Raw genomic sequence first — 23,797 nt, 5'->3', positions numbered from 1 at the left:
GTTTTGAAATGGGAAACAAAAGTATGTTTCAAAAGGACAGTTAATATTGTTTTGTTTCTACCTGTTTCTTCTGTGTTAATCATTTTGTCTTTTTTATTGTTTAGGATGGAAGATTACAGGAAGGCATTGATAACCTATTGTCTTTGGAAAAGCAGACTCGAACTGTAAGTGGAAGTTCAATTATTGAATTTGAAGTTAAAACATGATATGAAATAGGAGCAGGAGTAGGCCAAACAGTCCATCAAACCTGCACTAACATTCATTAAATTGTGATTGACCTGATTTTAACCTGAACTTTATCTTCATGCCCCCAACAATAAATCTTGACTCCCTTGTAAATCAAAAATCTAACTCCGCCGTGAATGTATTCCATGATCCATCCACTGATCATCTCTAGTAGAGAATTGCAAAGACTAGTCATTACTGCCAGAAACAACTCTTCTTCATCTTGACTTAAGTTAAAGACATTTTTAAGCTATGGCCCTGAGCATGCTGCAGTCTCTCAATTTAGATAAGACTGTAAAATAAAGGAGCAGAATTAGGTCATTGGCCCATAGTCTGCTCCACCATTCGATCATGGCTGATGTGTTTCTCACCCCATTCTCCTGCCTTCTCTCTATATCCCTTCATCTTCTCCAATCGTGTCCCTGTCACCCTGCATTTCCCATAGCTAATCCATCTAGCCTGCACATCCCTGGACACTAAGGGCAATTTCGCATGGCCATTCCGCCTAACGTCTTGTGCACATCTTTGGACTGTGGGAGGGAACAAGAGCATCTGGGGGAAACCCACACAGATGGAGAGAATGTACAAACTCCACACAAGGCTGGACTTGAACCTGGTTCTGTGGGGCAGAAGTGGTAACCACTGAGCCATTGTGCTGCCTCCAGACCTCCCACTTCCCCACTTGTTTGCCATCTGCCACTTCTTTGCCTGCTCTCGTACCTGGTGCAAGTCCTTCTGCAGCCTCCTCATTTCCTCACCATTAACTGTCCCTCCACCTATCTTTGTGTCATCTGCAAATTTTAGCAACAATGCCGTCATGTCCACAAGTCAATTCATTAATATATAATGTGAGTATTGTGGTCCCAACACTGTACCTACTGAACTTCGCTGGTCACAAGCTACCATCCTGAAAAAGGCCCCTTTATTCTTACATTCTGCCTTCTGCCAGTCAGCCAACATTCTATCCAGGCCAGTACCTTGCTGCTAATACCATGGGCTCTCATCTTTGTATGCAGCCTCCTGTGCAGCAGCTTGTCCAAGGCCTTCTGGTAATCTAGGCAGATCACATCCATTGGCACTCCTTTGTATAACTTGTTTGTTAACTCCTCAAAGAATTCTAACAGATTTGTCAGGCATTACCTCCCTTTGCCAAAGTCATGCTGATTCAGCCCTATTTTATCATGCATTTTCAAGTACTCTGCAATCTCGTCCTTTTTTAATGGACTGTTAAAATCTTACCAACGACTGAGGTCAGGCTAAGCACTGTATAATTTCCTGTCTTCTGCTTCCCTCCCTTCTTAAACAGGCGTGTTACATTGGCCATTTTCCAGTACTCTGAAACCTTCTCTGACTGCAGAGTTCCCAACACCTGACCTGCTCTTTCAGCAATAGTATTTATATGACTCGTTCAATTAAGCTTCCAGTCAGTAGTAACCCCAGGATGTTGAGTTTGAGATTTTGTGATGATAATTCCATTCAGTGTCAAGGGAAGGTCGTGAGACACTCTTGGTAGATGTAGTATGATGGAGCCAGGGTGATTGAAGCTGGTAAAGAGAGTTGGGCCTCGGACACTACCATGAGGAATTCCTGCCCTGATGTTTTGGTGCTAAGTTGATTGGGCTTCACCAATGACAACCATCTTCCTCTGTTTGGTTCCAGCAGAAGTTTTCCCTGTTCTGTTGACTTCAGTAGTGCTAGAGCACCTTAATGCCACACTTGGCCATAGAATCATAGAATTTCTATAGTCCAGATAGAAGCCATTTGACCCATTGAATCTGCACTGACCCTCAGAGCATCCCTCCCTATTCCTGTAACCCCACACTTACCATAGTTAACCCAACTAGCCTGCGCACAATGGGCCAATTTAGCATGGCCAAGCCACCTAAGCTCTTGAACTGTGGGAGGAAAACAACACGTTCTCCATATAAACAGACTGATTCCTGCCTTGGGCAACTAACTTGGGTTACTGGTGCTGTGAGGCAGCAGTGCTAACCACTGTGCCATCCAATCAGTCGTACCTTTAATGTCAAGACCAGTTACTATCACCTTACCATGAATTCAACTTTTTTGCCTATGTTTGGACTGAGTCTGTAATTATGTCTGGAGCTGAACAGTTATGGCAGACTCCAAACTGAGCATTGATAAGTAATAGGTAATTGTTGAGAGAGTGCCACTGGATTCACTGTCAGCAACACTTTTCTTTCCTATGCTGCAGTTTGAGGATAAACTGAGACCAGATTGGATTCGTCATACTTTTGTGAATGGGACACTGGTCAGATAGATGGTAGTGTTGTCGCAGCACTGATCCAACTTGTCTAAAGACATGGCTAGTTTTGAAGCACAAGTCTATGGAATGCAGTGCAACTGAGTGGGCAGAGAGCTTTTATTACATCCAGTGCATTCAACTGCTGCTTGTTATGTGGAGTAAATTAAGTTGTCTCAAGACACATATCTGTGATGCTGGACCTTCATAAGAAGTCTGAGCTAGATGAACCACTCAGCTATTTTAGTTGAAGATGGTTGCAGCTGTATAAGCCTTGTCTTTTACTCTGCACGTCTGGGCTCCTCCTCTATTAAATATAGAGATGTTTTCAGTGGTTCCTGCTCTGGTAAGTTGATTGATTATCCGTCACCATTCACAACTGCATGTGGCAGGACTGCAAACCCATTTGAGGCTTGTAGGATCTCTTCAAACCAGTTTCTTTAACACAGCATAAAAAAGTAAATCACTGTCGCAGATGTTTGAACCAGAAGCTTTGGGAAGTTTGAAGTATAATGAAATAGCAAATGAGCTTCAGTATTATTAGAAACCAACAAGGAATGTTTATGAATTGGATGGTGAAGTGGAACAGGGGGTGCATCTAGTTGAGGGGAGGAAAAAAGCCCTTTTTTGCCTAATGTGAAATTATGTAAGCCCATGTTCACCAATCTAACCCAATTCCATTAATTCATTCTAAAACCATGTGAGGGTTCCCTCTGTATTTGTTAGGCTTGGTTCATAATTGTACTGAGATTGTTGTTTGAACCTAGTGGTTTGATTTTTGTTTCTCTCATAAATTCCAGGCTTCTGATATGACATCTACATCTCGAATCCTTGTTGCCATAGTAAAAATGTGTTATGATGCAAAAGACTGGGATGCATTGAATGAAAATATTGTACTTTTGTCAAAAAGGAGAAGTCAATTAAAACAGGTAAGATCCACAGTTTGCATAGATCAACATTATAACTATTTTAGACTGTAAATTCAACGTAAAAAGCACTTTGCTAGGTTTTTATCAGAAAATTACTTTGAGATTCAAGCTGAGTACTGAGGGGACGTTTTAAACGCTCAAATATTTAATTGGCATTTGTCTCTAAAGTCAATTTAAGACTTGTAGACTTTAAACTACTGATCATTTGCATTTTTGAGGTGTTTTCAACAGCGAGGAGTACAGAATTTACACATGCTGCTGTTTTTGTGTTGCTTGTGTAAGATGAAGTATGAAGAATAATTAAAAACATCTTGGGCATATTAATGTACTTGATAAAAATAATGTTTTTGCCTGACTCTTTCTTCACATCTATGCTACCAGATGCTTGGTTCTGGAATATTATCATAAACAGTATTTTGCTCATAGTGTAATGCCTGTATGAGATTCAGATAATCTTGTGCATTTAGTTAAATTTAAAAATACCGTTCATGTGGCATGTGCACTTGTTGATTTGTGTATTGATTCTCACCCAATGTAACTAGTGCTGCAAAGCCATCATTTTTGCTTTTAAATATGCAGGCAGTTACAAAAATGGTCCAAGAGTGTTGTACATATGTTAGCCAGATCACTGACCTGCCAATCAAGTTGAGGCTGATTGACACTCTGCGTACTGTAACTGCTGGGAAGGTGAGTGTGTTTTTCCATCGGTTCACAAAAGTGTGTTTTCTTTGCAAAATGGAACTTGGAAAGAAAATCATAAGCTACTTAACTTTTAAGATAGTGCACACTTATAAAAATGTACTCATCATTTTTGCATTAAACAATAAAGACATTAGCAATAGTGTTTGGAACTTTAAGCTGTTGCATGTTTTTAGATGTTAATACTATTTATGCTTAAGCTTTTTCATTTAAAAACACAGATGTTTATTAAAATTCATTAAAATAACTATTGAAATATACAACAATGAAGTTGACCTGGAAGCTAATAGCACCATTAAAATTTCCAGACACTATTGGAAGAGGACTATTAAGTACCTATGGAACCATACCAAATCATGATTCACCAATAATTATTGATTGAGGAATAAAGTCAATTGCAAAGAAAAAACTTCTTTTTCTTTCATGTCATCAGTAAATCTTCAAGTGCTTTATAACCACTGTTTTTATACTCTAAAGTGCACCATAACAAAAGCAGCAAATTAATGATTGACCACATGATTTATTTTTGGCATGAGTCATGAAAATTAAAGAAATAGGGCATAAAATGTCCACAGTGCTTGGTCTTCCCTTAAATCCATCAAAAAGCTGGGAGGAGACTAAGATTCTTCTATCAGAAAACATTAAGGCCAGTTTAACAAGAGTGACCATGGGATTCAGGTGCTATCCAGCTGCAAGGTTTTCTTGAACTGAGAGCACTAGCAAAACTTGAAGCAAAGAAAGCAGGTTTCCAGACAGGCAAAGGCTGAAGTTGAGCAATGAACCCATGACATGCATGGCTTTTTCATTGCAGTCAAGACCATCTATGGCTCAAGTCAACTCTACTGTGAACAATGAAAGGAGCGGTACTCAGCAAGGATAAAAAGGCAGTCAGTGCCCACTGGAATTAAAACTTTAAGAATCTTCTCAACCAAGGCTATTCTAACCCCATTTTCTAGCTTTTGGCCCATACGCTTGTGTGCCTTGGCATCGCAAATGTACCTCTAAATAGTACTTCAATGTTATGACAGTTTCTGCCTCTACCACTTATTCAGATAATGGGTTCCATATTCCCACCACTGCCTCTGGAAATAAAAAAAGTCTCTCTAAACCTCTTGCCCCTTAGTTTACTTTAAATCTATGCCCCTGACGTTGAATCCTCCACCAAAGGGAAAAGTTCCTTTCTGTTTACCCTGTGTCCCCCATAATTTTATACATCTCAATCATGTTCCCCCTCAGTCTCCTCTGCTCTAAGGAAAACAACCCCTGTCTGTCAAATCTCTGTTCATTCCTGAAACTGTCTGGTGCAGGCAATGTCCTGGTAAATTTTCTCTGCACCATCTCGAGTGCAATCACATCTCTCCACTGATGTAGATTCCATACTAACCAACATTTTATCCAAGTCCAGCATAACCTCTCTGTTGTTAAACTGTATACCTTGGATAACAAAGGAAAGTTACCCATATGCTGCCTTAACCACTTTATCTACCTGTCTCCCTATCGTAAGGGACTGGGTGGACATGTACATCAAGGTCCCTCTGATGAACTTGTGTTCCCCAAAGTCCTACCATTTATCATGTATTCCATGCTTTGTTTGTCCTGCCCAAGTGCATCACCGCACGCTTAACTTCCAGTCGCATAAAAAAATTTATGGTGTCCTTTTTCAAATTTGGCTGCCCACAGAAATTCAAGTGCCGCACCCCCATATACATCAAGCTTCCAGTTGATGTCGCGCTTCTCTGAAGGACGAACAGCCAGTTGTGTGTAGTCTCGAGGACCGTCCCAACATCCGTCCTCAAGCTGCAGTAAAGAGACAGGACTTGTCCATTTGCACACTTGGAGGTTGGGCTCCAATGTTTTGTCAGTTATTCATGGAGACATTTGAGAGAATGAGCCTTAGGCGAAACATCTGGAAGACATCATCCTCTACCAACATACTCCTGCTCTACAACACTGTTCTTTGACTATCAAGATCTATGGCAAGTCACTGGACAAAGAATCAATTCCTCGCACCTTATGTGCCTCTTTGCAGGGACTGTAGACATCAATAACATCCCCAGCATCAACACATTGATTATTGTCCATCAACTGCATTGGTTTGAAGACATTTCAAAGGAATAATGCTGGCCTGGATATTGTACTGAACACCCTGAATAGTACCATGGACCTTTTATGTTTTTAGTATAATGTTTCATCCTAAGTTGGCACCTCCAGCAGTGTAGCACCCATCCTTTACTGTAACTGTTATACATTATTCCTGGAGTGGTTCTTGAATAAACACCCTTAACTTGAAAACAATTATACTGACTTGAGACCAACCTGACACTGAAGGAAGGAGAGATAAAAGTCTGTTTTTAAAAAAAACATGAAAAAGCCATGTGCAAGTAATTTTCCTTGTGAAATTTAAATTTTGAATGAAGAAAGTGAGTAACCTTTTTCTTTTAAGCTTATTTCTGATTTTGAAAAGATTTTAAGTTACATGAAGAAGGAGAATCTTTTTCTCATGAAATCACAAATTCTTGAAGGCACTACCAATGCTAGAATCTCATTTCATGGATGCTAGCAACTCCCTAAGACTATTTTTGACTCCTGAGATGGAGATTAATTCTTGCATGTTTGTAAACTCTACAAGCAGCATAGCTAAAGTTGCATGTAATAAAACCAATTTTACCATTTAACAACATGCTTATAATAGCACATCTAAAAAGCCAACAAACACTGATCAAAGCATTTGGTGTACTTGCATAGTAAGGTATCTGAGACACTTCTTATTAATTAACTGTTGTTTGAAGGGTCAGTATCTACAACACGTGCCTATATTCTTGCCTGCCCTGCCTTAGAGGCAGTAAATCAAGGCTAGAATATTGTTAGTGCTTGCAGTTTTTCTGCACAATGTTTATTAGAGTTATTTTTGTTTGTATGATCTGTCTCATCTAATCTAAGCCAGCCAGAGAATCCACAGGCATACTATTCCAAAAACAATTGCTTTGTATCAAAATTTTTTAAAACTTTAAATTGTTTCATGCACATGAACTGATCGATGCTAATTCCTAGTTTGTAATGCACATTGAGCTAACAGACAAGAAATAGATCTGGATGTTATTTGTAGCAAGTATGTTCCAAACAATTAATAACAATGTTGCTGCTCCAGATTTTGTGCAATGTTTCAATCAAATCCACATTAGGATCTAACAATTTATACTTGTGACCTCCCCGATTTGTATTGTTACATTTAATGCATGTAAAAATGTTTTTAAGGATAGTAGAGAGTGAATCAAAAGCTGAACATAGCAAAACAAAATTACTCCTACATACAAACTGTTTGTTTTTCCAGATTTACGTGGAAATTGAACGTGCTCGTTTAACCAAACACTTGGCCATGATAAAGGAGGAAGCTGGGGAGCTGAAAGAAGCTGCTGCTATTTTGCAAGAGCTTCAGGTGAACATTTAAGCTTGTAAAAGGTTCTTGCTTTTAATGATTTATGAGGATTTGCCGAAATAATTAGAACAGTTAATTCCTATCTAACAAAGGAGATTAATCAAATTGCTGTTGGATCAGACCCAAAAATGCCTTTTCAGCTCAGACTTCTGTTTTGTTAATTTCAGATTCATGTTACAACTTGAACTTGATCAGCAGAGATTAAAAAGTTACTCTCTCCTTTTTTGTTCTACTTTTTCCCCTTCCACAAAAATTACAATACTGATGTTGACTTGCAGATTTCACTTCAAATTTTTTGATTAACAAAACACACAATGAAATGTTACATGTAGAAATATCTTGTTACCGTCCCATGAGGTTGATTGTCAAACACATGAGTTTACTATCAAAGCATTTTGCCTGATTAATGACAGACCTGTGTCAACCTTTTTTAAAAAATCCAGTATGGCATTGAAGTTTGAATGAGGCGGAGTTTGTTTTTCTAATTTGTTCAAGGGATGTTGATGTCTCTGAATAGGCCAGCCTTATAGCTCATCTGTAATTGACCTACAGAAAGTGGTGATGGTGATTTGCCTTCTTGAACTGCTGCAGTCCTTAGGGCTTTGAGACACCTACAATCCTGTTAGGAAGAGAATGTAAGATTTTGACCCAGTGACAGTGAATGAATGACAGCATACTTTCATGTTTATGTGACTCGGAGGGGAACTTGCAGAATGAGGTGTTCCCATTCATCTGCTGTCCCAACTGCTAAGCATCTTCACTGTCGGAATTCTGCAGGTACCATTCTCTCTTAAACATCCTGTCCACTCTGCCATCACTCCCATCCCCACTTCTAAAGTCAGCAGTCCACGCAATTGCAGAAAGTGCAATACTTGCTCATTCACCTCTCCCTTCTCAGTGTGCAAACCCCCAAATATATCTTCCATGTGAAGCAGCACTTTGCTTTCACTGCTTTCAATCCAGTCTTCTGTATTTGCTGTTTAATCTGGTCTCTTACATCGGCAAGACCAAATGCAGACTGCTCTTTCAATAAATCACCTTGTTCCAAAGCTAACATTTCTGCCCTGTCCATTCTACAGTGTTCCAACTAAGCTCAACACAAACTGGAGGAACAAAATCTTTTTTTGTTAGGCACTGTGTAGCCTCTAGGACTCGATATTGAGATCTGCACCTTCACCTTCACAACATGATGTCACTCTTGACTTTATCTTACATTCTGCAAATCACCACTACCCCCACCATGTCTTGTTGGCTTTGCTGGCAGCAGGCAACAGCATTTTCTTCTTTTAACACCTATCATTTAGACCAGCTTTCATTCGCTCTCATTTCTTTGCCACTATTGGCATACCCATTGTCTTTTGACTTGGACTCCACTGCAATCTGTTCCAGTCATTCCTTCACACCTTTGCCTACATCACTCAAAGCAATGTATTAACTCTGTTACTTTCTCCACAGATGCTACCGGACCTGCTGAGTTTCTCCAGTAATTTGTTTTTATTTTAGATTCCCAGCATCCTCGTATTTTGATTAAATAACATTCCTATTATACTTCTAAAAAACATATATTTTTCTGGTCTTGAACCAACAGGTCGAAACCTATGGGTCAATGGAGAAGAAAGAGAAGGTTGAATTTATCTTGGAGCAAATGAGACTTTGTTTGGCTGTAAAGGATTACATTCGAACCCAAATCATCAGCAAAAAAATAAACACAAAATTCTTCCAAGGGGAGAATACTGAGGTAATTGATGTGCTTTTTAAAATTTATATTAATTCATGGATGAAATCACCAATTTCAATATTTCCAAGCTATAAAGAGAGCCAGAATTGCTTTTTCATACTTGAAACTGATTGCAGTGATGGGGTATCATCACCATGTTTTGTTGGACTATAATGTAGAATTGTAAATTTTGCATTATCTCAAATTATAATGGTTGAGCTGGGTGGACAGAAATTAAGTGTGGAAATTGGAGTGCAATTTTCCTGTAGTTGCATTATTTGCAATAACAACATGGAAATAATTTTGATAGAGACAGAAGGCAAGTTGTACACAAGTTCAAAGCTCTATGGGGTTAGAGGCATTGACAAGGAGAAAATGGTTTTGGCTGAATTGCTCAATATTGAAAAGTAGTTATGCATGTGAGAAATCTGACACTGTCCTTTTTTTGGTGGAGACATAAGGCAATTTTCTGTAAGGCAGCAGTAGGGTCTCGTGCAGTAATTATGTTTGAACACAAAGCAGGCTTTGTGATCTTTATTGTGCTGCATTTTCTTAAATTAAGATGGCTATATGTTTAAATTATTTCCATTTTGAGTTGGTCTCTGTCTGACTAACAACAGATGAGAAGCAACACCCATGTGAATGATTGTTAAGCCATTTTTAATTGAACACATCTGCAATGATATCAATGCAGTTTGATACCTTTAACAGGAACTGAAGTTAAAATACTACAACCTAATGATTCAAGTTGATCAACACGAGGGATCCTATCTGTCCATCTGCAAGCATTATCGTGCCATCTATGACACACCATGTATCCAGGCAGAGAGTACAAAATGGCAACAGGTAAAGAGCTGGTATTGGTTATGCTGGAGTGCTGTAATTAAGTTGTTGGGTGTAAATCCAGCAACAATCAATCTTTGTTCTTGTACTGTTTGTGGATAATTCTTGATCATCTTTCAGCTTGGAACACTTCAAAATGACCTGTTTTCTGAAACACTAATGAAGTTTTCTGTGTGTAAAACAAGCTTGTTGCCTAATATTGTCCCTTACAATTCTTTTGACCATCAGAATTTCTTATCATGGATACTCTCATAGATTATGACAATTGCTTTGGGGCCAGAAAAAGTGAAGCTCATATGAGGTACTTGCATTTCCTCCTCCTTCCACTTCATCCTAATCAAAAAGAGATAGTCCAGCCAGTGAGAGGCTTCTGGTATGCTGATGGCAATATCTGAAGCAACAATTGGTCATAATTTCTCTGTCTACTTGAACATTTTGATGTTACTAATTTCTGAAAGCATCGTGTAACAACAATTGCCCCTTGTTCTAAGAGTTTAATCCTATTCCTTGGCTTTCCAGTCTGTCATTGGGACTTTGGCTGCAAGAATCAGTTTTGCCAAAGTTGGAATGTAAAACAAGTTCCATTAATGATGAGTTTCTAATTTGGAACCTGTTGGGTAAATGTAGTGCAGTTTTTATAGGCTACAGTCCAGTGATGGAAAGATATTCTATAAAATATTCTCTTGGGTTAAGTAGTAGTGCAAATTAAATGACAATGACGTTTACGATGTATTATTTCTTTTCACAGATTGCAAACTCTGATTCTGTAAAATGATTATGAATGATACTTTGTCAATTTGGAATTATGTCAATAGTTTGTATCTTTCAATATGAGGATAATTGTATTTCAAATAGCAATAAAGACTCCCACCATTCTAACTTACCGCTTCTTCCATATTCATAATGATAATTAATTAAAAATAATGTAAAATCTTAACATTGTCATCTTTTGAAAGGAGATGTCTGCAAGCAGTTGCTTTTTGAAAATGTTTACTTGCTTTAAAGAGGAAAATAGCAATCAGTACTTTTCGCATTATTTGGAAAATGAGCCTGTCAACTTCAGGTTAGAAATAGTACAAAGTATTAAGAGTGCAAGACAAGTTGAAGAGGGGGAGCAGGGTAAAACAAGATGGTGGAGATGTTGGGAGAAGTGACCAGAAAAACCAAAGATTGATTGACCCACAATACGTTTGCAGATGTAGTTTGTAAGATACAAACAGGTAAATACCAAAAGCTGTCCCAATGTCCTGTTTATTTGCTAAGTAGTGTTAATTGATTAAATAATTATTCAGAAAGCAATCTGATTTGGGAAAACACATACTTTAGATTTGATGAAAACTCATACCAATAGTTATTAGTGTTGCTTGTTCTGGCAGATGAAAGCATGTTTTTCAGAGGAATTGAAATGAATGTACTGAAGTAACTTCTGAAGTTATGCATCACCAAAATGTTGCAGATTTATGAAGTTTTGACAAGGAACTTGTACGATTTCGCAAGCTAAAGGGAGGTATGGTCAGTTAGAGTTGGAAGGGAATATACTTCAAGAATTTATATTGAAAGAAACCTCTCTAGAGGAGAGCAGCTGTTCTGTTTCTACCTTACGTTCTTTGAATCAACTAACTCTAATAAACAGATCAGTTTGTTATCTGAAGTGTCTGATAAATTTGGGATTTCCTTAAATCTAGTTAACTATTCAATATTTCACAATTGCACAGTTAGCAATTGTAATATGTATTTGGAAATTGGAACAGTCATACCAGTCCTGCATTTTGTTCGGCTGTTAATTCATGTGTATGCTGTGTAAACTTAAGTTTTAATTTCTTCTTTTTTTTTTTTGTAACACCCAGGCTTTGAAGAGTGTCGTTTTGTACGCAATCCTGGCTCCCTATGATAATGAGCAATCCGACCTAGTTCACAGAATTAGTCTGGACAAAAGACTTGAAGAGATTCCCAAGTACAGGTACAGTGAAGTTTACAATGAAAACAAAATAAGCATTTTGATTGCATTATCAAAACATTCAGACTTTGAGTTACTTTCTTTTTTTTTTTTGTTTGAGAAAAATAAATTGAGTTTCAAAAAAGAGCTGCCACTGTCTTGGTGAAAGAACCTGCACAGTTTATATTTTAAGGATAGCCCTAAATACTACCAAGCGCTAATTAATTGCTTCTGAAATGCAGCTACAGTTCAGTTACATAAACTAATGCAACAGACAATCTGAATAATTAGATCCCAAAAATAGCTAAATAAAACAACTAATAAATACCAGTTAGTCAGGCATTTGATGGTATTTCTGTAACAAATGTTGGCTCAGACAACAAGGAAAACACTGTCATTTGAATAATTCCATTGTATCTTCAACATACACCTGAATGGCACATGGGATCCTGATTTTGATATCTCCCATAAAATCTGACTTCTGACTATGTAGCTCTCCATCAATACTAAAACAAAGGACCAAATTATGGTATGTGTTTGAGTCATGAAGTTCAACTTAAAGCTCACATCCTTCACACTAAAGTGAGTGTGCTATCGCTGAGTCAAGGCTGCAAATGAATTTAATCTCTGGTATGTTCTATATTGATAGATCTCAAATGGAATAGTGATTGGGCCATTGCAATTGATTTTAGCAGCTCTAAACTGTGCTGTCTACTTCTGACTGTGTTACCCAACATTTTTTAAATTCTGGAATTGCACACTTAAGTTCCAGCTAGGTTGTGCTGTTGACCAGTTTGGAGATGGCTATCATCGAGTCTTTCATGTGAATAGTAGCTACTGAGAGTACAGAAAGATAATTGTTCCAGTTATTCATCCATGGTATTATGAGTTACATGTCATTTGATTACAGTATTCCAGTTAAGTTGTGCATTTTTAAAAGCAAGACTAAGCACAAGTGTACAAAGTTGTTGATTAGGACATTGCTCTGATTGAATGATGGCTTGTCACCTGGTTTTTTTCTCAAGATTAATGTGAAGTTTTAAAAACTCAACCAGTAGCCAGATAATCAAATAATTGACTTGACCGTCTCATGGTAAAAATCTGTAGTGGCCATGTAGTGTGGGATGGCAATGCCAAGCTTGTGAAGTAGGGAGGTTAGCATTGATCAGAAGCTCAACTGGACTCCCCTTTTAAACACAATGGCTGCAAGAGCAGGTCAGAGCCTAGGAGCACTGTGGTAAGTAAGTCCCCTCCTGACTCCCAAAGCCTGTCCACTGTCTACAAGGTGCATTATAAGGGCTGTAATGTAATTCTTCCCACGAGCCTGGATGGGTGCAGCTCCAATAATACTCGAAGCTTCACACCATCCAGGACAAATTCGACTGCTTGATTGGCACTGCATCCACTTCCCACCATCACCGATGTTCAGTAGCAGCAGAGTTGTATGATCTACAAAATGCACTGCAGAAATTTGGCAAAGATCCTCTGACAACATCTTCCAAACCTACGACTACTTCCATCCAGAAGGCCAAGGGCAGCAGATACATGGAAACAACACCACCGACCAAGTTCCCCTCCAAGCCACTCACCATCCTGACTTCACTGGTGCTGGGTTAACATCCTGGAATTCCTTTTCTCAGAGCACTAAGGTTTTACCTGAAGCACATGGACTGCAAGCAATTCAAGAAGGTAGCTCACTAACACCTTCAAGGGTGACTGGGAAGAGCAATAAATGCTGGCCAGCCGGTGATGTCCACGTCCCACGAGTGGATTTAAAAAGTAGTAGAACAAATTAGGGACAGATGTGTGCAAAGAGACTTCATTTTTAAAAAGAAAGTCTTAACTAGTTTTAACAACTTAACATTTTCGGGAAATAAAGAAAAATATTCAAGTCCTGTATGAATGCAAATGCATTTGTTGGTAGCTTTCTTTAAAAAGGGCTATGCTTGGAGGCCTATCTCGTGCTCCAATTTACTGCTTCTGTAGAGTGATTGATATTTTGAAGTAGTTTTTAATGAGAGTAAGTAGCCTTTGAATTGTAATTGCAATTCAGTATTCCTGGAAGTAGAGTTTTCAGGCAGGATCGAGTGGGTGACCAAAAAAGGAAGGGTTGGGGAGTAGTGGCTTTGGTTAAAGCATCACTTGTATTTGTGAGAAGGAATGATATACTAAACAGATTAACAAATAAGGGTTTATGGGTTGTGCTTATGAATAAAAGGGCAGTCGCACTATTAGGAATATAGTATGGACCTCCAAACAGTGGAAGGGAGATAGAAGAACAGAATGTGAACAAATTTGTGCCAGTAGAAATAAGAGCAATACTAGTATAAGATTTGAACTATTCCAATATCAACTGGGTTTTAAACAACATACAAGGCATGGAGGGTGAAAAAGTCATGTACTGTGTTCGGGATTTTTTTTCTTCTCTTTGGAAACAATATGTGACCATCCCGTCAAGAGGAGACACAATTCTGGATTTCATTTTGGGCAATGAAGACTGGCTGGTGTGTGACCATATTGGGTGTTATGGACCAGACCAAACAGCCCCCTTCAAATATGTCAAGGAGACAACCTAGATCCTAACTGTTATTTAAAAGCAAGTTTCAAGTGTTGTATTCAGTTATGCTATTCAGCTTGAAGTAAAACTTACTTTACTCTTATATCCAGCTAAGATACAAACAAGAAATAAGGATTTTGTATAATTTTAAACTTGATTGGAAAGCTTAACAGAATAGTAGATTGTTTAACTACTAAACAGCAACTGTTCCAATATAGTAACATCTCAAACACAACCTTGACAAAGGCAAATTCCATAAAGTAGATTCTTGCATGCGATGTTTCTCCAGTCCAAAAGAGAATTTGGGCTGAGAGAGCGAACTCCAGCTTTTTCATGTGGCTGAGAGAGATGTATAACAGCTCCACAGCCAACTTCAAAATCTCAACAACCGAAAGCTAATGTAAAACTTGGTTTTGTCAGACCCTGACTCCACTTATTCATGCTGCTTTTATTGTATTAACTTTTATTTAAAAATGCCCAAAGCTTTAGAGCCTGTTTACTTGGGAAGTCATCTCAGCATTTCTGTCTCACACCCTCTCTTCAAAAACAGAAGGACCAAATACACCTCATAAAGCAATAAAATTGTCACGGAGGCTAGTAACCAAACTTCTTTTTCTTTTTAAATTCACTCTTGGGGCATGGGCATCACTGGATGTCCAGCATTTTATTGCCCATCACTTGTTGTTCTTGAAGGTGGTGGGGAACTACCTTCTTGAATCGTTGTAGTCCACGTGCTGTGGGTTGACTCTCCATGCCATTGCTGGGGGCAAGGGGAAGGATTTTGACCCAGACACTGAAATAACAACATATATTTCCAAGTCAGGATGGGGAGTAGCTTGGAAGGGAACTTGCAGGGGTGGTGTTCCTATGTATCTGCTGCCCTTGTCCCTCTACAAGCAAATAGTTGTGGCTTTGGAAGGTGTTGTCTAAGGATTTTTGGTGAATTTCTACATTGTGTCTTGTAGATAGTACACTTCTACTGAGCATTGGTGGTGGAGGGAGTGGATGCTTGTGGATGTGGTGTCAATCGGTCAGGCTGCTTTGCCCTAAATGCTTTCAAGGTTCTTGAGTTGCTGGAGCTCCACCCATGCAGGCAAGTGGGGAGTATTCCTGACTTGTGCATTGTAGATGGTGGACAGGCTCTGGGGAGTTACTTTGATACAGTATTCCTAGCCTCTGACAGTTTGGTTAGATTTAGTAGTATTATGGGAAAGAACAGAAATAAATCAAGAATAAAAGTGTTTTGTTTTTTTTTTAACTGGGGGAAGGCAAATTTTACAAAACTGACCAGTGGATTTGGTTGAGGTGGACTGGACAGGACTGCTAAAGTGATAAACCAGTGGGAGGCACTAACAAATGAGATCCGTAGGGCATAAAGCAAACCTATTCCCTCCAACATAAGAATTGTACTGCCAAATCTAGAACACATGGTTGCCTAGAAAAATACAGGCAAATGTTGAACAGAAAAAGAAAGCTTATGATAGTCACAAAAACCTGATCACCACAGATTACCTAGAGAAGTATAGAGATCAAATGAAAAAAGAAATAAGGAAATCGGAGGACATGAAAAAATATTAGCAATATTTTAAAAAATTGAATGATTTGAGGAAGTAACGAGGATTTAGGGTAGTGCAGTGGATGTTTTCTACATGAAGTTTAATACAGCATTTCAGAAGGTCCCACATGGCAGACTGGTCAAAAAAGTAAAAGCTTGTGGGGTACAAGGTAATATGTCAAATTGAACCTTAAGTTGGCTTAGTAACAGGAAACAAAGGGTGATGGTCAATGACTGCCCTTGTGAATGGAAAGCTGTTTCAAGTGATTTTCTGCAGGTCTTGGATGTTGAGATCCCTGCTTGTTTTTTTAATACATTAACAGTTTGGACTTCAATGTGGGGGGCACAGTTGTGGAAATTTGCAGATGGCACAAAAATTAGTCGTGCAGTGGGTAATGTAGTGCTCCAAAATTATGTAGATGGGTTAGTGGAAAGGGCAGAAAGGTGACAGGAGTGCACCTCAAGTGAGGAAATGCATTTAGGGAGGCCCAACGTTAAAAGGGAATACACATTAAACAAGAAGAAACTGAGAGGGACAGGTGAAGTGAGTGATTTCAGTGTGCAAATGAAAAGGTCCCTAAAGATAGCAGTATAGGTAGATAAGGTTGTCAAGAAGCCGATGGAATGCTCTCCTCCATTGGCAGAGGTACAGAACACACAAGTAGGGATATAATGATGAAATTGTATAAGGTGCTGGTGAGGCCACAAAATATTGTGAACAGTTCTGGTCATCACATTACAGGAAGGACGAAATTGCACTGGAGAGAGTGCAGAGAAGATTTACTGGAAGTTTGCCAGGTCTGAGATTGTGGAGGGTCGGGGGTGTATTCCTTGGAACAGAGAAGACTGAGGGGTGACGTGATTGAGGTATTCAAAATTGTGAGGGATCGAGATTGAGTAGTCAGGAGGAACCTATTTCCCTTGGTAGAGAGTGTAAAAACCAGGGGGTCATAGATTCAAGCAAAGTGGCAGAGGATTAGAGGGGACGTGAGGAAAGATATTTTTATGCAGTGGGTGTCTGGAATTTGCTGCCTGAGTTAGTGGTGGAGGCAGAGACCCTAAACTCTTTAAAAAGTACCAGGATCTGCCCGTTAAGTGCTGTAAGCTGCAGGACGATGGGTTGTGTAAAGGAAGATACCTTTTAGAACGGCCATCTGTGTTTCTTAGGGCCGGCATAGAGAAGATGGGCTAAATGGCCCCTTTTTATATACTGTATCACTTCTATGATTCTATGGCGAATAGCCACTTGGTTGCCCTTATTTAAGTTTCAAATATTAATCTTTGACTCCATCTTCCCCCTTTCAAACTGTATGTAAAATTCAATCATATGAGTGCAACTGCCTTATTCCCAGATGAGGAATTTAATCCTGTCACTTTACACAGTACCAAATATCGTAACTCTGGTCAGTTGCTGCCCTAAGAAACTATTACAAAAACATTCTATGAAGTCCCTTTTCAAGGCTACTATTAAAAAGTCAAATTCAGATATTGAGCCCTCCCATGGAGGGATTCCATTCCATTTTCCACTTTACTCATGGAAGATTTTAATTTATTTATATTGCTGTCCCTATATCACAAGGACCCAATACTACTACTTGTATATTTTTTCCCAAAATAGTGGCTACTGTACACAGGCCTGTAGATCACTGCCACTAATGACTTCTTTCCCCTGTATTCTTCTTCTCCATCCAAACCAATTCTACAACCTTATCTCCTGAGTCAAGGTCATCTCTAACTATTGCACCAATACCACCTTTGATTAGGCGTGATCCCTTCTGCATTTAACTAGTGGTTTCTATTCTTCTTGACTGTCATTTAACCCATAATAGTCATTCCTTGTATCAGTAATGACTATCAGATCATATTTATTCACTTAATTGTGCGTTATCAATTCACTTGCTTGATGCACACACATTCAGATACAGAGCTTATAATTTTTTTTTTTTTTTTTTTAAAAATCTTTGTTTAGTGTTGACTGGTATATTCTTAGCTTTTTTTCCTCTGTCCCTTCCTGCCATTCCCTGACCTTCATTTTCCCATTAGTATTTTGGTCTCCTGCCTCTATTCTATTCTTTGATTTGTTGCATTTTACCCAAGCTTGATCCTTCACCATCACCTTCCCCATTGTTTGAAACCAATGAATGCACTGACCTTGTAGAGAACATAAAATGAATTATTATAAGGAAGAGAGAGTTTTATGATCATGTATTTTATGATTTGCAGTCCAAGATTGCAAGCAAAAATTATGCACAGTAAAGCTATGTTGTACTTTACTGTCACTCAGCAAGGTTGTGTGCCTGTTTTACAGAGATCTGCTGAAGCTGTTTACCACAATGGAACTTATGCGTTGGAGCTCGCTGGAGGAGGATTATGGCAAGGAACTGAGAGAAGAGTTACCTGAAAATGTTTGCACAGATGTTTTTTCTAGCACAGAAGAGGGAAATAAGAGATGGAAGGATCTAAAAAATCGTGTAGTGGAGCATGTATGTGTGCAATGTTTAAATGTTAATGTCTAAATCATAGTATATTTTCTAAATGTTAGAAAATGGGTGCTAAAGCTGCTTATTGTTCATGAAAATTTCCCCCTTATTCCTCATCTGTTTTATGTTCATTAACAGTTCTGAATCCATACGAGCATGTTCCCCCTCAGTTGAGGGTACCTTCATTTTCTTTTTTAACCTCCTTGAGAAGGACATATCAGTAGTTTTTTGGCTGAGTATTACATTCCCTTATCCATTATTGAGTCTGTTGCTAGCAAGATTTGCTAAATACAATCCTATTTTTCTCTTATAATCCATTCTTAGCAGACAGGCCGATCTCCCATTTTGTTCACAACTGAAGCAAATTTGAAAATGTTTTGCTGTGAAACATTAAGCTAGAGTAAATGCTCCAGTTCAATTTCTTGCTGCAACTTGAGTAAAATAAATCCAACATTCTCTTTATCGTGCTGTGTCTCGGATACTGAAGTAGTCCATGTTAAAATGTGGCAAGACCCGGACAATGTCCAGTTTTTAAGAAGGGTCACTGGACTCGACATTTAACTCTGCTTTCTGTTCACAGATGCTGCCAGACTGACTGAGTTTCTCCAGAGATTTCTCATTTGGTTGTAGACAATATCCAAGGTTGATACTTCTCAAACAAGAACGAATCTGACCATCACCCCTAGGCATTCAATGGCATTACCATCATTGAATAGCTCAGTATCAAGTCAGGAGTGTGATGGAATACTCCCCACTAGTCTAGTTGAGTGCAGCTGTCAGAACACTGAAGAAGCTTGATACCATCCTAGATAAAGGATGCTCATGTTATTCCTGACAATTGACAATGGAATCATGGTTATCAATAGATTCTTAATTCTAGATTTTAATTGAATTCAAATTCCACAGTTTGCCAGAGCAGGATTCGAACTCAGGTCCCCAGAACATTACCTGGCGTCTCTGAATTAACAGTCCAGTGATAATACCACTAGGCCATTAGCTAAGTTATTAAGTCCTGGGGGGAGACGATGGCCTAGTGGTATTATCATTGGACTGTTAACCCAGATAACATTCTGGAGACCCAGGTTCAAATCCCACCACAGCAGATGGTGGAATTTGAAATTGATAAATGTCTGGAATTGAAGAGTGTAATGATGACCATGAATCAATTATTGGGGAAAAACCCATCTGGTTCACTAATAACTTTTAGGGTAGGAAACTGCTGTCCTTACCATGTCTGGCCAAGATGTGACTCCAGACCCACAGCAACGTGGTTGACTCTTAATTGATCTCTGGGCCATTATGGATGGGCAATAAAGGCTGTCTGGCCAGCGATGCCCTCATCCTGTGAATGAATTTTTAAAAAATTTGTGGTACAAGAATATAAACAGCAGAATTTTTTTTTTTGTTTGTACTCTTCATTTAACTGTGTGATCTTTCTGACAGAAGTAACAGTGAGAGCACTGAAATTGATCTTGTGTGCTCAGAATGAGGGGATAACAGTTGCAGTTTCTGGTCTTGTATTCACTGGAGATTGGCATTGCTTATGATTTCCTCATTTTTCTCATTCTTCACCCATTTCCATCCTATCGCAAAAATACAGCTCAAATGTTTGCTAACTCTGCCCAATCTTTAGGCTTGCACATCAAATTTCTCAAACACTACCCAAGCATGATACAACAGAGTGAAATGAAAGATCCAAATTGTTGTAATGGACATTCTACCAAGCTTTTTGTTTAAGTCAGCAACCAAAACTCAACAAAATAGGAACCATACTGCAAGATTTTTGGTCTGTGCACAGGAGGCTGTCCTTTCCACATGGAAAGGGAAATTAAGTTGATCTTGTATAGTGTGTTTCACAATCTGTGTCCCAAATTGCATTGCAGTCAGTGAAGTGCTTTCAAACATAATCATGGTTGTTGTGTAACAAATGAGGCATAACCCATCAACAACAATGTGACTGTGAACAGAGAACCTGTAGTATTGTGGGTTGAGACATTATATATTGTCAGATACTCAGGATAACTCCACAGCTGTCCCGTGAAATAGGTTATTGGATGTATAAAGTCTACCTGAGAAAGCAAGTTGGTTTAAAGTGTCATTTGTATAACAGTACCTTTTGACAATGCATCAGTACTGCGTGGTGTATTAGTCTAGTATTTTGTGGTCAAATCTACTGAAGAACCTTGGTGAAGTGCTAGAGTGGGATTTTAACCCACATCCTTCTGACCCACATGGCAAGTGTGCTACCAACTGGTAACATGACTCGGATGATAACAGAATATTATCTACTACAGTAAATGTGTGCATTTCTTGACCCCCAGGTACTATTGCTGTGGTTGCACCTTATTAATATTTAGCATTTTAAGTCTTTCATAATGGGAATTCTCTATCTGAACATGTCTGAGCATACCATAACCATAGGCTGCACCAACAAAATAATAAGAGCGATGTATCCATTACAATGTGCCTCTAATCCACAATGAGAAGCATTTATGGAACACCAGCTAGTTTACTAATACATTTTAAGACGTTTTTCTCTTTCACTGTACAATGAACTATTCTATAGATAATTTCCTGTGTTCTATTCAAATTGCATGAGTTTTATTGAGCTTTAACTTGCTTTGAAAAACAATTCATTTTGACGTTGAATTTTTAGAATATTCGAATAATGGCAAAATATTACACACGAATCACAATGAAGAGAATGGCAGAGCTTCTTGATCTTTCAGTTGATGTGAGTATCAAACTTTCTGTAATCTATATGGAGAATGTCAAAGAAACGTGTAAGCAGGCTCCATACTGGAACATCTTAGGCATGTAAATCATCGAGTATGATTATCGATTGACTTTTGTTTCAAACTTGTCTTGTTTCAAGGAAAAGTATTTTGAGCTGTGTAACAACAGTATGAACAATTAGTGGTTTAGGGAAATAAGTTAACTCCAAGACTGTTCGTTTATCATCTGACTTGGCACACGATATATGGGTATTGTTGTCTTGTTTATTAAAGTTAGGATATCGAGGTATTCTTTGCAGACCAGATATCAAGTGGAGCAGTTATACTGCTTATTACATTAACAATAAGTTGTTGTTTCAGTCTAATGTTGAAGACCAATGAAATTGATATATTGAGGAATGGATAGGAAGTGAACGTTGTGCTGGATGTAAGGATATGGAGGTGACATGATGGAAGAGCAGGAGAGAAACTACAAAATGGAAAGGACTGTACATGACTTAAAGCAGATTTTGGAATTAAACCCACAGTTCCTCATGTGCACAAACAGAAGTTCTCCCCACATCAGTGAACATGTGCTGGTAGCCAGCACAGAACCTGCAAAGAAGAAGGAAATGAATCCATCCTTAATCTATACACAGCGCACATATATATACCCCTATTTCATAATAGCTGCTTTCATAAATTGGTGGTTCACATTGTCAACAATATGTAAACATCACTAATTTAGAATCATTTCAGACCATTTTGAATCGCCGATCATAGGAAGTCATTAAGCTGTCAATCTGTGCAAAACTTCTCTAGTGTGAACATTCTGTATTCATTGATTTGGATTAGCTTTATTGTAATGTGCTGAAGAGTGCAGTGAAAAGTTTATAAATCACTACTTACAGCGCCATCTTGAGTACAAAGGTACTTGTAGTGACACAAGTGTTCCTGTACTTTGAACCTTGGTGACTTTGTAGTCTGCAAATCCTATACAGAATGTATGCCATAAATATGAAGAAACTAATTCTACAGCAGCTATCAGCATAACAAAAGGCATTTGAGACATCACCAAATGTTTTGGGTTTCCCTTTGTAATGTTGAGCATTATTTGATAATCTGGTACAGTTAGGTTTCCCTTATTTACTGATTTTCTTTTCAACTTTTTTTCTTGATTTAAAGGCTTTTATCCATGTTTATATTTTCTTGCAGGAGTCAGAGGAGTTTCTTTCTAATCTGGTCGTAAACAAGACCATTTTTGCAAAAGTAGATAGGCTAGCAGGAATCATCAATTTCCAGAGACCAAAAGATCCCAATGACATACTCAACGACTGGTCTCACAAACTGAACTCTCTGATGGGACTTGTGAACAAAACTACACATCTCATAGCCAAGGAGGAGATGATTCACAACCTCCAATAGAGGATGAGAGTTGGTGTGTCTTTTGAAAAGACATTTTAAGATCTGAAATAATCCTTCATAGCCATGCAAAAAAAAAAACAAAGCTTCTAATTTGTCTAGTGCATGGTCTCCATGTGGTTAGATATTGAAGAATAAGGATTGACAGTATGGTTGATTTGCCTCTTCTAAAAAGAAATAGTACAACCTGGAGTTTGAATTAAGTGGAATGTTTGTATTTTGTGACGTGTATTGTAAATGGAATAAACCATACTATCTAAATATTGTCAGCAGGGTGATTTTTCAATTGAAAACTTATGTTTTGTTTTGTCTTATTTTGTGTTTTATTAAATCAAAGTTGAAATGTTTCAAATTCCCTTTTTAATGATTGCAGCATTCTACTGCATATGATTATACGATTCCATTTACATTATAGTGCATATAAAACTACAAGATAGTGAAGAAGCGTAGATAAGTTCAATGTATTTTTCCCTCTTTCCTCTCATGAAGCATGGTTTGACCACTGCACTTGATGTTTTAAGTTATGTAGCCATCACCTAACAAGAAATTGATTTAACTGTTTGGTTGTAGTTGTTTTAACAACTTTCTTCCGTCACGTCTGTTCTGAGTATTTATAATGGCATTATAATGAGAGTATTACAGCAAACTTTGACATAACTTGCATTGTTTACGGCTTCACCATTGAGAAACCTATAAAATTTTCTCAAACATCACACCTGATGATCCATTTTCTTTAATGATTCTGGATGGTAGCATTATATGAAGAGGATCCATTGTACTTGAGGTTTATATCATTCAATCTATAGTAATCGACTTGACAGAGAAATTTCACAGAATAATTCTTCTTCATTAAAGGTAAAGCACATGATATTTAAACTCTTAAGCTTTGTCCTTTTCATCTCGCACGGTAAATAAATATTCCCATAACAACAACATTGGCAGTCTTAAACAGCAGAATTAAATTAACAATTTACAGCAATCCCTTCAATTTGGCCAGAACCAGCTATTTCATTGCTTTCAA

General features: G+C 38.2%; 1 protein-coding gene across 1 annotated transcript in view; it reads left to right on the top strand.

Annotated features, from left to right (window-relative positions):
* psmd12 (proteasome 26S subunit, non-ATPase 12) overlaps positions 1-23,037 on the top strand; it is a 37,958-nt gene extending 14,921 nt beyond the window's left edge. The window contains exons 2-11 of the mRNA XM_020511474.2: positions 105-164; positions 3,289-3,417; positions 3,997-4,104; positions 7,448-7,552; positions 9,141-9,290; positions 9,981-10,115; positions 11,960-12,072; positions 18,469-18,643; positions 21,297-21,374; positions 22,570-23,037. Coding sequence (XP_020367063.1) covers positions 105-164; positions 3,289-3,417; positions 3,997-4,104; positions 7,448-7,552; positions 9,141-9,290; positions 9,981-10,115; positions 11,960-12,072; positions 18,469-18,643; positions 21,297-21,374; positions 22,570-22,779 — 1,263 coding nt within the window. The 3' untranslated portion in view covers positions 22,780-23,037. The remainder of the gene's footprint in view (positions 1-104; positions 165-3,288; positions 3,418-3,996; positions 4,105-7,447; positions 7,553-9,140; positions 9,291-9,980; positions 10,116-11,959; positions 12,073-18,468; positions 18,644-21,296; positions 21,375-22,569) is intronic.
* Positions 23,038-23,797: the final 760 nt, after the last annotated feature.

The sequence above is a fragment of the Rhincodon typus genome, chromosome 23 (genome assembly GCF_021869965.1).
Source record: "Rhincodon typus isolate 14 chromosome 23, sRhiTyp1.1, whole genome shotgun sequence".
NCBI classification, from domain to species: domain Eukaryota; kingdom Metazoa; phylum Chordata; class Chondrichthyes; order Orectolobiformes; family Rhincodontidae; genus Rhincodon; species Rhincodon typus.
This window is presented reverse-complemented; position numbering and strand designations above follow the sequence as displayed.